Raw genomic sequence first — 13,623 nt, 5'->3', positions numbered from 1 at the left:
GGAAAAAACGCAGGAGTGGCCGGAGAAACGGGGGAGTGTCTGGGCGAACGCTGGGTGTGTTTGTGACGTCAAACCAGGAACGACAAGCACTGAACTGATCGCAGATGCCGAGTAAGTCTGGAGCTACTCAGAAACTGCTACGAGGTGTGTAATCGCAATATTGCGAATACATCGTTCGCAATTTTAAGATGCTAAGATTCACTCCCAGTAGGCGGCGGCTTAGCGTGTGCAAAGCTGCTAAAATTCACTTGCGAGCGAACAACTCGGAATGAGGGCCCTGATTGAAAGGCGCACGCACGTCGCACGCGATACAGTTGTACATGTAGCTGAGCGATTATTTGCAACTGAGTACGCGCAGGTAAATTCAGAAAGCCGCTACGGTGCATGCGTTACACAATAAAAGGTGACGGTGCGATCGGGACAGGCAGTCTCAGAAACGGGGCGGCAATGTGATGGCCATTTGTGGGCAGTGAATGGGAGGTGTAGTCTGAAGTGAACGCCCCAAAAAAACTCTCATGGGCGTGTCAGAGGCGTGTCCATGAAAGCGGCATCATTCCCACGCCTACAGCTGCAGCCTCAGAGGCCGTAGTCAGACAGAGATAGTCCCACGCTACCAGATCACTGCTATAATACCACACAACTCGTAGCGTGTAACCTGACGATTATCTGCCGTGGGAGAATGACGGAGCAGCCGGCTATTTATCAGGCTTAGAAAATGTTTATTGTTAAAACAGTTCCCCAGAAGTAGTACAACAGACGCTGTGTGGGTTCCAGCAGCTACAGCACCAGGAACAGCTGTGTTGTACTCGCATCAGAATATAAAACATGTTTATTTTATACCATAAGGTCTGTGGCACCTAAGCCTGCTCTCATGGAATTTTCTGAATTTGGTGGGAATTCTCCCAGACCCTCCCCCAAGCCTACCCTCTTACCTTATAACATGAGCTACAGCATCGCACCGCGGGGGAGTGGGGCTGTGATGACGCAAAATGTATTTCAGATTCTTGCTACATCACAGTTAGGAAAAACAAAGGGCTCATCCTTGCACCTGCGGCACTGGGGAACCCTCGTCTGGGATTCCCGCTACAGCCGTAAAATAGGATTTTACTTGTAGAACTTCCCGCCCTATACATTGAAGCTGCTAGGATGGGATGTCCCACACTGAATGTTGGAAATCTAATTTTTAGCAATTCCACTTACGAAATGACATTTTGAGGCTGCTACAGAGATTAGCACAGGCAGATACGGGCGGTTATCATCAGTCGATAGGTGTCACGAAGTGCTATATCCTGCGCAATTTTACACTTTCATTAAACATCCACATGTATTAAAGCAGTTACCAATGAGAAAATCTCTTTTCTCTACGGTCTCTGCAATACAAATTGTCCTCCTACAGCTTTGCTCCGTGCGCTACAAGTCGCGTTACATATAATGCGTGAGTGCCATGTGATCCGGCAGCGCAGAGAATCTTTTTCTGTGTTTTTTTTCCAGAAAATGTCAGCCGCACAAAGAATTTATTTTAGTCAGTATAATCTGCTTGTGCGTCCTGTTGCATTATTTATGTCTTAGCGGGACAAGCAGTGATAACAGTGGAGAGTTAGCCAGTGGAGAAGTTGCCCATGGCAACCAATCAGCATTGACGTAACATTTGTAATTTGCATACTATAAAAGTATACAGAGCAGCTGATTGGTTGCCATGGGCAACTTCTCCACAGGCTCACTTCTCCACTTTTATCGCTGCTTAGTACATGTCCCCCTAAGACGTAAAATAATGCAAAAAGACGCTACCGCGTCCGGCCACGGCATGACGGGACTTGAAGGGCTATTTAGCGTGACTGCAGCAAGGATGTACATCTGTACATGTCCTGATACAAGGCGATGTTAATGCAGCTGCTCATACTTAAAAACAATGATTTCACCTTTGTGGCTTAAAGAGACATGTACTAAGCAGTGATAAAAGTGGAGAAGTGAGCCAGTGTAGAAGTTGCCCATGGCAACCAATCAGCATTGATGTAACATTTACAATTTGCATACTGTAAAGGTATACAGAGCAGCTGATTGGTTGCCATGGGCAGCTTCTCCACTGGCTCACTTCTCCACTTTTATCTCTGCTTAGTAAATGTACCCCTTAATGTCTTATCGCATATCAGCACCGGTAGGACAGGATTACCCGCCAGTATGTGTACTGTTTCCAGCGATGCCTGACTGGGAACTGGGAATTGCGGCGGCGTCCGCCTGCACATGAGCTCTATTGCGTTTTTATTTGTGATATCTTGTGCATATTCTTTGGGGCTGGCCGGGAGGCAAGACCCAGCGCCTCAGCACTATGACTGCCAAGACCACCGGAGGCCCACGTCTTCTCTCCCCCACTCCGGCGGCCGAGATGTTAATACATTTCACCGTTTTTGTTCCCTGAGTCTCCTCGATAAGAGACAAATCAAGATCAACTTCAAAGGTACAATATGTACCCTAATAATATGTCACTCACAGCCAGACTGAGTTCAGCATTGGCCCTTTGCCAGGCCTGGCCAACCTGTGACTCTTCAGCTGTTGTAAAACTACACATCCCAGCATGCCATGCTATAGCTTTAGCATTCCCTAATAGCAAAACTGTGCCAGTGCTTGTTGGGACTTGTAGTTTCACAATAGCTGGAGAGCCACAGGTTGGCCAGGCCTGCCGTCAGCTTTCAGTTGGATTTTTCTACCAAAGTGCACAGTATCCAAACTCTTGTGATACATCCATTGATTGAGAAAGTCCCTGATTTCCTTTAGAAGTCCGTACATGGGGATAACACCCATCGGCAAGCCACAGGTCCCTACAACATGCAATCACAATGCACAGTCACCAATCCTGATGGACAGGCACCCGGCAGGTTTTCAGACTTAGTTTCTGGGATGAATCCTGGTGAATAAAAATCCCACATAGATGTGTAACAAGGTTACAGACTGCATCATTCATCATAATTGGAAGTGACTGAAGCTGGTACTTACCACATGGAAAGAATAATCTGTTATGATGTTGATACAGCAGCTACAAATACATAATGCAGAACCGGGGTCATTAATAATTCATGGCTGCTTAAAATGTTCTCCTAACGCTGCCACGCTCTATATTTTTGTCTGTGTTTAGCGTACATCCTGTTTTATACCTTGGACAAAAATCTCCAGATTGACGACTGGGTGATGGAAGCAATCAGCGGCGATAGATTGACTCATGAGATCCTCGACCTCAACCTAGATACGGCTTATTATTTCAGAATTCAGGCTCGGAACGCCAAAGGCTTGGGACCCCTTTCAGATCCAATCCCTTTCAGAACGCCAAAAGGTGAGAATTCATTTTCTTCACCTTTTTTTTTTCTTCTACTTTTTGCTATTTAATATTCGCCACAGGAGAGACGCGGAGAGCGGAACTGTCATTGCAGATAAACAGTCGGCGCACGGAAAAGCTGCGTTACAGGTCTAAATGTGCAGATTGGCCCCAAACTTCCCATTTGTATAATCTTGTTGTCCTATTTTTATATTCAAAAATATATAATGTAACACAAGGGATCACACATTATACACTGGAATGAATGGGCTGCATCCTCAGGCAATCTGTGACGGTAGTGTCTAGTTTACCTTCGTGGAGAGGACCTTTCCCATAACCCCCTGGGGCCATGTCACAATCTATTTGGAATAGTAAAGTGTGACGAGCGGAGCGAGACACCGAGCCCGAAGCGTGGTGAGCGAAGTGAGCCCGCGAGGGTCCAATGCTGCATAGGGAAAAAAAATACCCCCAAACGAATGGAGAACGAAGAAAACATGTAGGTGCTGTAAGGTCGGAGGTTCTCTCCTGCCCTCTTGTTTTGTCACTTCCAGGTCCTGAGCACGAAGGTAACATAGACACAACCATTCTGTGACATTGGCGCAGTGGAGCAACAGACATAATGCAAACTAAAGTCTGCTCCATCTGTGTGACTGATCATAAAAGTGCAACGCAATAGGAAATTTTCTGGGAATCGTCATTAGCTGTTCTTGTGTTCAATCAACTGTGTTTTCATTGGTTCTGTGTTGTTAAGTGATTACAGTACATATTTGTGTTGCAATCCAGTGCAAGATAACTATTGACTGGCCATGTATAATTACTATGTTATGTGATATTTGGGAGTAGCACAGTTGCACAGTGGCTTTCATTGCCACTTTACATCGATGAGTTTGAATCCAACCGGGAATTTTGTATCTGAGGGGTGTGTGTGTGTAGATTGTGTGTGCGTTCTCTGATTTCCTCCACCCTCCAAAGTCTGATTGGTACTGTAGGTTCAAGGACGTAGCTACCATAGGTGCAGGCAGTGCAGCTGCTATGGGGCCCAGAGCTGAGAGAGGCCACCTTCCCTCTCACAGTTACATGTGTTATATACAAGGGTGTGGCTACCATAGGTGCAGGGAGTGCAGCTGCTATGGTGCCCAGAGCTGAGAGGGGCCACCTTCCCTGTCACAGTTACATGTGTTATATACAAGGGTGTGGCTACCATAGGTGCAGGGAGTGCAGCTGATATGGGGCCCAGAGCAGAGAGGGGATCACCTTCCCTGTCACAGTTACATGTGTTATATACAGGGCGTAGCTACCATAGGTGCAAGGAGTGCAGCTGCTATGGGGCCCAGAGCTGAGAGGGGTCACCTTCCCTGTCACAGTTACATGTGTTATATACAGGGTGTAGCTGACATAGGTGCAGAGTGCAGCTGCTATGGGGCCCAGAGCTGAGAGGGGTCACCTTCCCTGTCACAGTTACATGTGTTATATACAGGGTGTAGGTACCATAGGTGCAGGCAGTGCAGTTGCAATGGGGCCCAGAGCTGTGAGGGACCACCAACCCTGTCACAGTTACATGTGTTACAATACATATTTCACCATTATGTGGTACGTAGGGGTCCTTTCAAACTTTGTCCTTGGGGCCTGCAATATATCTAGGTATGCCCCTGGACTTGCTCATTGTAGTGTGGTATAAAATGAACTGGAGGGCATTTTAATGTTATATAATATGAACCGGGGCACTGTAATGCGGCACAATATGAACGGGGAGCACTATATATCATAATGTGAATTGGGGGTACTGTGCGGCATAATGTGTACTGGCAGCTCTGAAATGTGACATAGTGTGAACTTATACACTACTGCGATTCATAAAATAAACTAGGGCACTACTATGGGGCATAACAGTAAATAAGGCTCTACTATGGTTCAGAAAATGAACTAGGGCACTATTATAGGGCATAAAATGAACAACTGCTGCAGAGAAGTGTCTCTCTAGAAGCATTGGGACGGAGTCCCCTTCAAAATGTTGCTATGGGGCCCACAAAGTTCTGGCTCCGCCCCTGTGTAGGTTAATTGTCTTTGTGGCAGGGAAATCGTTTGTTAGCTCCACTGGGACAGGGACTGGTGTGAATGAGTAGATATTCTCTGTAAGAGATACATTTGGCTTGTCAGCAATGAGCATGTCGACAAGCATTTTGGGGACCCCAGAACACAGACACCGTGATCAGTGCCGTAACTAGGCATTTTAGCGCTGTGTGCAAGAAACGACAGTGGCGCCCCCTCCCCCATGTAAGACAGGGGCAGTGCGCGCCGAAGGCATGCAAAAAAATTAGAGGGGCGTGGCTTCATGGGGAAGGGGCGTGGCCACAAAATAATAGCAATTCATACTACGGTGCACAGTAGTCTACATTATTCAAATTACGCTGCACAGTAGCGCCACTACACCAGGTAGAGCCCCTTTTATACATTACAGCAGACAGCGTCCCCCTTTTGACACATTACAGCAGACAGTCCCCCTTTTTACACATTACAGCAGACAGCGTCCCCGTTTATACACATTATGGCAGACGGTGTCCCCCTTTATACACATTGTGGCAGCCAGGCCCCCTTTTTACACATTACGGGAGCCAGTCCCCCTTTTTACACATTGCGGCAGCCAGGCCCCCTTTTTACACATTACGGCAGACAGTCCCCCTTTTTACACATTGCGGCAGCCAGTCCCCCGTTTTACACATTGCGGCAGCCAGTCCCCCTTTTTACACATTGCGGCAGACAGTCCCCCTTTTTACACAATGCGGCAGCCAGTCCCCCTTTTTACACAATGCGGCAGCCAGGACCCCTTTTTACACATTATGGCAGACGGTGTCCCCCTAAAAGAGAGAGAGAGAGAGAGAGAGATACTTACCTGACAGGCTCCTCGTGCTGGCAGCTCCCTCGGTGCAGGCAGTGAGATGAGAAGGAAGAGGAGGGAGGGGGAGCAGGGAGCCGCAGCAGCGCTATTTGATTGGTAGTAAGCGCCGCTGCAGCATCCCCCTCTTCTTCTGTATTGGCTGCCTGGCGCTGCTGTGGATGCTGGGATGAAGGAACCGCATCCCAGCATCCATAGCAGCGCCGGGCAGCCAATACAGAAGGAGAGGGGGATGCTGCAGCGGCGCTTACTACCAATCAAATAGCGCTGCTGCGGCTCCCTGCTCCCCCTCCCTCCTCCTCCTTCTCTCCGCTGCCCGGCGCTTCTGTCTTCCCCTCCACAGCGCGGCGGCGGCGCACACAGCAGAGGCGGCATGTAATGAGTCAATTTGACTCATTACATGCCGCTGGCCGTTGCGCCCTCAGGGCAACTGCGCTGTGTGCCAAGCCCCCTTGGCACACACGTAGTTACGGCCCTGACCGTGATGCCGTTGACAGTTGTATTGCCGGTTGGTGTAAAATGCTGTAAGTAGCATTTCATACCTACCGACATCACTGGGCTAGTATATGAATAGTGCCCTAGTTCAGAAAATGAACTAGGGCACTATTATAGGGCATAAAATGAACAACTGCTGCAGAGAAGTGTCTCTCTAGAAGCATCGGGACGGAGTCCCCTTCAAAATGTAGCTATGGGGCCCACAAAGTTCTGGCTCTGCCCCTTTGTCCTTGGGGCCTGCAATATATCTAGGTATGCCCCTGGACTTGCTCATTGTAGTGTGGTATAAAATGAACTGGAGGGCATTTTAATGTTATATAATATGAACCGGGGCACTGTAATGCGGCACAATATGAACGGGGAGCACTATATATCATAATGTGAATTGGGGGTACTGTGCGGCATAATGTGTACTGGCAGCTCTGAAATGTGACATAGTGTGAACTTATACACTACTGCGATTCATAAAATAAACTAGGGCACTACTATGGGGCATAACAGTAAATAAGGCTCTACTATGGTTCAGAAAATGAACTAGGGCACTATTATAGGGCATAAAATGAACAACTGCTGCAGAGAAGTGTCTCTCTAGAAGCATTGGGACGGAGTCCCCTTCAAAATGTAGCTATGGGGCCCACAAAGTTCTGGCTTCGCCCCTGTGTAGGTTAATTGTCTTTGTGGCAGGGAAATTGATTGTTAGCTCCACTGGGACAGGGACTGGTGTGAATGAGTAGATATTCTCTGTAAGAGATACATTTGGCTTGTCAGCAATGAGCATGTCGACAAGCATTTTGGGGACCCCAGAACACAGACACCGTGATGCCGTTGACAGTTGTATTGCCGGTTGGTGTAAAATGCTGTAAGTAGCATTTCATACCTACCGACATCACTGGGCTAGATGTACTAATCCCTGAAAAGTGATAAAGTGGAGAGTGATAAAGGGGCCCATTTATCAGCGAGTGATAAAACTCTTTGTGAATAAAACTCGTTGCCTATGATAAATAGTGCTCCAGCCAATCAGCTCCCAACGGAAAAATAACTGTTGGGAGCTGATTGGCCATAGGCACTATTTATCATATGCAATAAGTTTTATCATTCACAATGAAGTTTCTCTAACGTCCTAGTGGATGCTGGGAACTCCGAAAGGACCATGGGGAATAGCGGCTCCGCAGGAGACTGGGCACAACTAAAAGAAAGCTTTTAGACTACCTGGTGTGCACTGGCTCCTCCCACTATGACCCTCCTCCAAGCCTCAGTTAGATTTCTGTGCCCGGCCGAGCTGGATGCACACTAGGGGCTCTCCTGAGCTCCTAGAAAGAAAGTTTATTTTAGGTTTTTTATTTTACAGTGAGACCTGCTGGCAACAGGCTCACTGCATCGAGGGACTAAGGGGAGAAGAAGCGAACCTACCTGCTTGCAGCTAGCTTGGGCTTCTTAGGCTACTGGACACCATTAGCTCCAGAGGGATCGACCGCATGGTACTGGCCTTGGTGTTCGTTCCCGGAGCCGCGCCGCCGTCCCCCTTACAGAGCCAGAAGCAAGAGGAGGTCCGTAAAATCGGCGGCAGAAGACATCGGTCTTCACCAAGGTAGCGCACAGCACTGCAGCTGTGCGCCATTGCTCCTCATGCACACTTCACACTCCGGTCACTGAGGGTGCAGGGCGCTGGGGGGGGGGGGGGCGCCCTGAGCAGCAATAAAAACACCTTGGCTGGCAAATATATCACAATATATAGCCCCAGAGGCTATATATGTGATAAATACCCCTGCCAGAATCCATAAAAAAGCGGGAGAAAAGTCAGCGAAAAATGGGCGGAGCTATCTCCTTCAGCACACTGGCGCCATTTTCTCTTCACAGTGCAGCTGGAAGACAGCTCCCCAGGCTCTCCCCTGTAGTTTGCAGGCTCAAAGGGTTAAAAAGAGAGGGGGGGCACTAAATTTAGGCGCAATATTGTATATACAAGCAGCTATTGGGAAAAATTCACTCAATATAGTGTTAATCCCTAATTTATATAGCGCTCTGGTGTGTGCTGGCATACTCTGTCTCTGTCTCCCCAAAGGGCTGTGTGGGGTCCTGTCCTCAGTCAGAGCATTCCCTGTGTGTGTGCGGTGTGTCGGTACGCCTGTGTCGACACGTTTGATGAGGAGGCTTATGTGATGGCAGAGCAGATGCCGATAAATGTGATGTCGCCCCCTGTAGGGCCGACACCAGAGTGGATGGATAGGTGGAAGGTATAAACCGACAGTGTCAACTCCTTACATAAAAGGCTGGATGACGTAACAGCTATGGGACAGCCGGCTTCTCAGCCCGCGCCTGCCCAGGCGTCTCAAAGGCCATCAGGGGCTCAAAATACACAATCCACTAGGAACATCCGTTACATGATCCCGGCAATAAAAAATGTGTTACACATTTCTGACATTAATCCAAGTACCACTAAAAAAGGGTTTTATGTTTGGGGAGAAAAAGCAGGCAGTGTTTTGTTCCCCCATCAAATGAGTGAATGAAGTGTGAAAAAGCGTGGGTTCCCCCGATAAGAAACTGGTAATTTCTAAAACGTTACTGATGGCGTACCCTTTCCCGCCAGAGGATAAGTTACGCTGGGAGATTTCCCCTAGGGTGGATAAGGCGCTCACACGTTTGTCAAAAAAGGTGGCACTGCCGTCTTAGGATACGGCCACTTTGTAGGTACCTGCTGATAAAAAGCAGGAGGCTATCCTGAAGTCTGTATTTACACACTCAGGTACTAGATTGAGACCTGCAGATAGTGCTGCTGCAGCGTGGTCTGTAACCCTGTCAAACAGGGATACTATTTTGCGAACATAAGACGTCGTCTTATATATGAGGGATGCACAGAGGGATATTTTGCCGGCTGGCATCCAGAATTAATGCAATGTCCATTCTGTCAGGAGGGTATTAGAGACCCGACACTGGACAGGTGATGTTGACTTTAAAAGGCACATAGAGCCTTATAAGGGTGAGGAATTGTTTGGGGATGGTCTCTGGGACCTCGTATCCACAGCAACAGCTGGGAAGACAAATTTTTACCTCAGGTTTCCTCACAGCCTAAGAAAGCACTGTATTATCAGGTACAGTCCTTTTGGCTTCAGAAAAGCAAGCGGGTCAAAGGCGCTTCCTTTCTGCACAGAGACGGGGGAAGAGGGAAAAAGCTGCACCGGTCAGCCAGTTCCCAGAATCAAAATTCTTCCCCCGCTTCCTCTGAGTCCACCGCATGATGCGGGGGCTCCACAGGCGTAGCCAGGTACGGTGGGGGGCCGCCTCAAAAATGTCAGCGATCAGTGGGCTCGCTCACAGGTGGATCCCTGGATCCTTCAAGTAGTATCTCAGGGGTACAAGCTGGAATTCGAGGCGTCTCCCCCCCGCCGTTTCCTCAAATCTGCCTTGCCGACAACTCCCTCAGGCAGGGAGGCTGTGCTAGAGGCAATTCACAAGCTGTATTCCCAGCAGGTGATAGTCAAGGTGCCCCTACTTCAACAAGGACGGGGTTACTATTCCACACTGTTTGTGGTACCGAAACCGGACGGTTCGGTGAGACCCATTTTAAATTTGAAATCCTTGAACACATACATAAAAAAATTCAAGTTCAAGATGGAATCGCTCAGGGCGGTTATTGCAAGCCTGGAGGAGGGGGATTACATGGTATCCCTGGACATCAAGGATGCTTACCTACATGTCCCCATTTACCATCCTCACCAGGAGTACCTCAGATTTGGGGTACAGGTTTGCCATTACCAATTCCAAACACTGCCGTTTGGACTGTCCACGGCACCGAGGGTCTTTTCCAAGGTAATGGCAGAAATGACGATACTCCTTCGAAAAAAGGGAGTTTTAATTATCCCGTACTTGGACGATCTCCTTATAAAGGCGAGGTCCAAGGAGCAGTTGTTGGTCGGAGTAGCACTATCTCGGGAAGTGCTACAACAGCACGGATGGATTCTATACATTCCAAAGTCACAGCTGGTTCCTACCACACGCCTACTCTTCCTGGAGATGGTTCTGGACACAGAACAGAAAAAAGTGTTTCTCCCGCAGGAGAAAGCCAAGGAGCTGTCATCTCTAGTCAGAGACCTCCTGAAACCAAAACAGGTATCTGTGCATCACTGCACACGAGTCCTGGGAATAATGGTAGCTTCTTACGAAGCAAAATTCCATTCGGCAGGTTCCATGCAAGAACCTTTCAGTGGGACCTCTTAGACAAGTGGTCGGGATCGCATCTTCAGATGCATCGGCTGATAACCCTGTCTCCAAGGACCAGGGTATCTCTACTGTGGTGGCTGCAGAGTGCTCATCTTCAAGAGGGCCACAGATTCGGCATACAGGACTGGGTCCTGGTAACCACGGATGCCAGCCTTTGAGGCTGGGGGGCAGTCACACAGGGAAGAAATTTCCAAGGACTTTGGTCAAGTCAGGAGTTGTCCCTACATAAATATTCTGGAACTGAGGGCCATTTACAATGCCCTAAGTCTGGCAAGGCCTCTGCTTCAAAACCAGCCGGTACTGATCCAATCAGACAACATCACGGCAGTCGCCCATGTAAATCGACAGGGCGGCACAAGAAGCAGGATGGCGATGGCAGAAGCCACAAGGATTCTCCGATGGGCGGAAAATCACGTCTTAGCACTGTCAGCAGTGTTCATTCCGGGAGTGGACAACTGGGAAGCAGACTTCCTCAGCAGACGCGACCTACACCCGGGAGAGTGGGGACTTCATCCAGAAGTCTTCCAACTGTTGGTAAATCGTTGGGAAAGGCCACAGGTGGACATAATGGCGTTCCGCCTAAACAAAAAACTAGATATTGCGCCAGGTCAAGGGACCCTCAGGCAATAGCTGTGGACGCTCTAGTGACACCGTGGGTGTACCAGTCGGTTTATGTATTCCGTCCTCTGCCTCTCATACCAAAGGTACTGAGAATAATAAGAAAACGAGGAGTAAGAACGATACTCGTGGTTCCGGATGGGCCAAGAAGAGCTTGGTAACCAGAACTTCAAGAAATGATATCAGAGGACCCATGGCCTCTACCGCTCAGACAGGATCTGCTACAGCAGGGGCCCTGTCTGTTCCAAGACTTACCGCGGCTGCGTTTGACGGCATGGCGGTTGAATTCCGGATCCTAAAGGAAAAGGGCATTCCGGAGGAAGTCATTCCTACGCTGATAAAAGCCAGGAAAGAAGTAACCGCAAACCATTATCACCGTATTTGGCGAAAATATGTTGCGTGGTATGAGGCCAGGAAGGCCCCAACAGAGGAATTTCAGCTGGGTCGTTTTCTGCACTTCCTACAGTCAGGAGTGACTATGGGCCTAAACTTGGGTTACATTAAGGTCCAGATTTCGGCTCTGTCGATTTTCTTCCAGAAAGAACAGGCTTCACTGCCTGGAGTTCAGACATTTGTAAAGGGAGTGCTACATATTCAGCCCCCCTTTTGTGCCTCCTGTGGCACCTTGGGATCTCAACGTGGTGTTGAGTTTCTTAAAATCACATTGGTTTGAGCCACTTAAAACTGTGGATTTGAAATATCTCACATGGAAAGTGGTCATGTTATTGGCCTTGGCTTCGGCCAGGCGTGTGTCAGAATTGGCGGCTTTGTCATGTAAAAGCCCTTATCTGATATTCCATATGGATAGGGCAGAATTGAGGACTCGTCCCCAGTTTCTCCCTAAGGTGGTATCAGCTTTTCACTTGAACCAACCTATTGTAGTGCCTGCGGCTACTGGGGACTTGGAAGATTCCAAGTTACTGGACGTAGTCAGGGCCTTAAAAATTTATATTTCCAGGACGGCTGGAGTCAGGAAAACTGACTCGCTTTTTATCCTGTAGGCACCCATCAAAATAGGTGCTCCTGCTTCTAAGCAGACTATTGCTCGCTGAATTTGTAGCACAATTCAGCTGCAGCATTCTGCGGCTGGATTGCCGCATCCTAAATCAGTAACAGCCCATTCCACGAGGAAAGTGGGCTCATCTTGGGCGGCTGCCGGAGGGGTCTCGGCTTTACAACTTTGCCGAGCTGCAACTTGGTCAGGGGCAAACTCGTTTGCTAAATTCTACAAATTTGATACCCTGGCTGAGGAGGACCTTGAGTTCTCTCATTCGGTGCTGCAGAGTCATCCGCACTCTCCCGCCCGTTTGGGAGCTTTGGTATAATCCCCATGGTCCTTTCGGAGTTCCCAGCATCCACTAGGACGTTAGAGAAAATAAGATTTTACTCACCGGTAAATCTATTTCTCGTAGTCCGTAGTGGATGCTGGGCGCCCGTCCCAAGTGCGGATTGTCTGCAATACTTGTACATAGGTATTGTTAACTAAAGGGTTATTGTTGAGCCATCTGTTGAGAGGCTCAGTTATGTTTCATACTGTTAACTGGATATGGTATCACAAGTTATACGGTGTGATTGGTGTGGCTGGTATGAGTCTTACCCGGGATTCAAAATCCTTCCTTATTGTGTCAGCTCTTCCGGGCACAGTATCCTAACTGAGGCTTGGAGGAGGGTCATAGTGGGAGGAGCCAGTGCACACCAGGTAGTCTAAAAGCTTTCTTTTAGTTGTGCCCAGTCTCCTGCGGAGCCGCTATTCCCCATGGTCCTTTCGGAGTTCCCAGCATCCACTACGGACTACGAGAAATAGATTTACCGGTGAGTGAAATCTTATTTTTTCACTCATTGATAAGTGGGCCCCAAAGTACCAGCCAACCAGCTACTAAATGTCTTTTTATAAACACATCCTGTGACATGGCAGTGAGGAGCTGATTGGCTGATACTTTGTCTCCGTCCAAGGCTTAGTAAATAGACCCCTTAGTACATCTGGGGCTGGCACCTCTATTCTGGTGTCCTCATAATGCTTGCTGACATTCTGAGAAAAGTCAACTACTTCCCCTCTGTAATGCTGAGTAATATGTAGGCCCTATATAAATAACTA

General features: G+C 48.4%; 1 protein-coding gene across 3 annotated transcripts in view; it reads left to right on the top strand.

Annotated features, from left to right (window-relative positions):
• DCC (DCC netrin 1 receptor) overlaps positions 1 to 13,623 on the top strand; it is a 1,035,978-nt gene that overhangs the window by 917,495 nt on the left and 104,860 nt on the right. For all 3 annotated transcript variants that reach the window (XM_063960065.1, XM_063960057.1, XM_063960048.1), the window contains exon 20: positions 3,131 to 3,325. In XM_063960065.1, coding sequence (XP_063816135.1) covers positions 3,131 to 3,325 — 195 coding nt within the window. The remainder of the gene's footprint in view (positions 1 to 3,130; positions 3,326 to 13,623) is intronic.

Source organism: Pseudophryne corroboree, chromosome 1, assembly GCF_028390025.1.
Source record: "Pseudophryne corroboree isolate aPseCor3 chromosome 1, aPseCor3.hap2, whole genome shotgun sequence".
Classification (NCBI taxonomy): domain Eukaryota; kingdom Metazoa; phylum Chordata; class Amphibia; order Anura; family Myobatrachidae; genus Pseudophryne; species Pseudophryne corroboree.
Note: the sequence above shows the minus strand (reverse complement) of the source record. Positions and strands in the feature narration are given on the sequence as shown.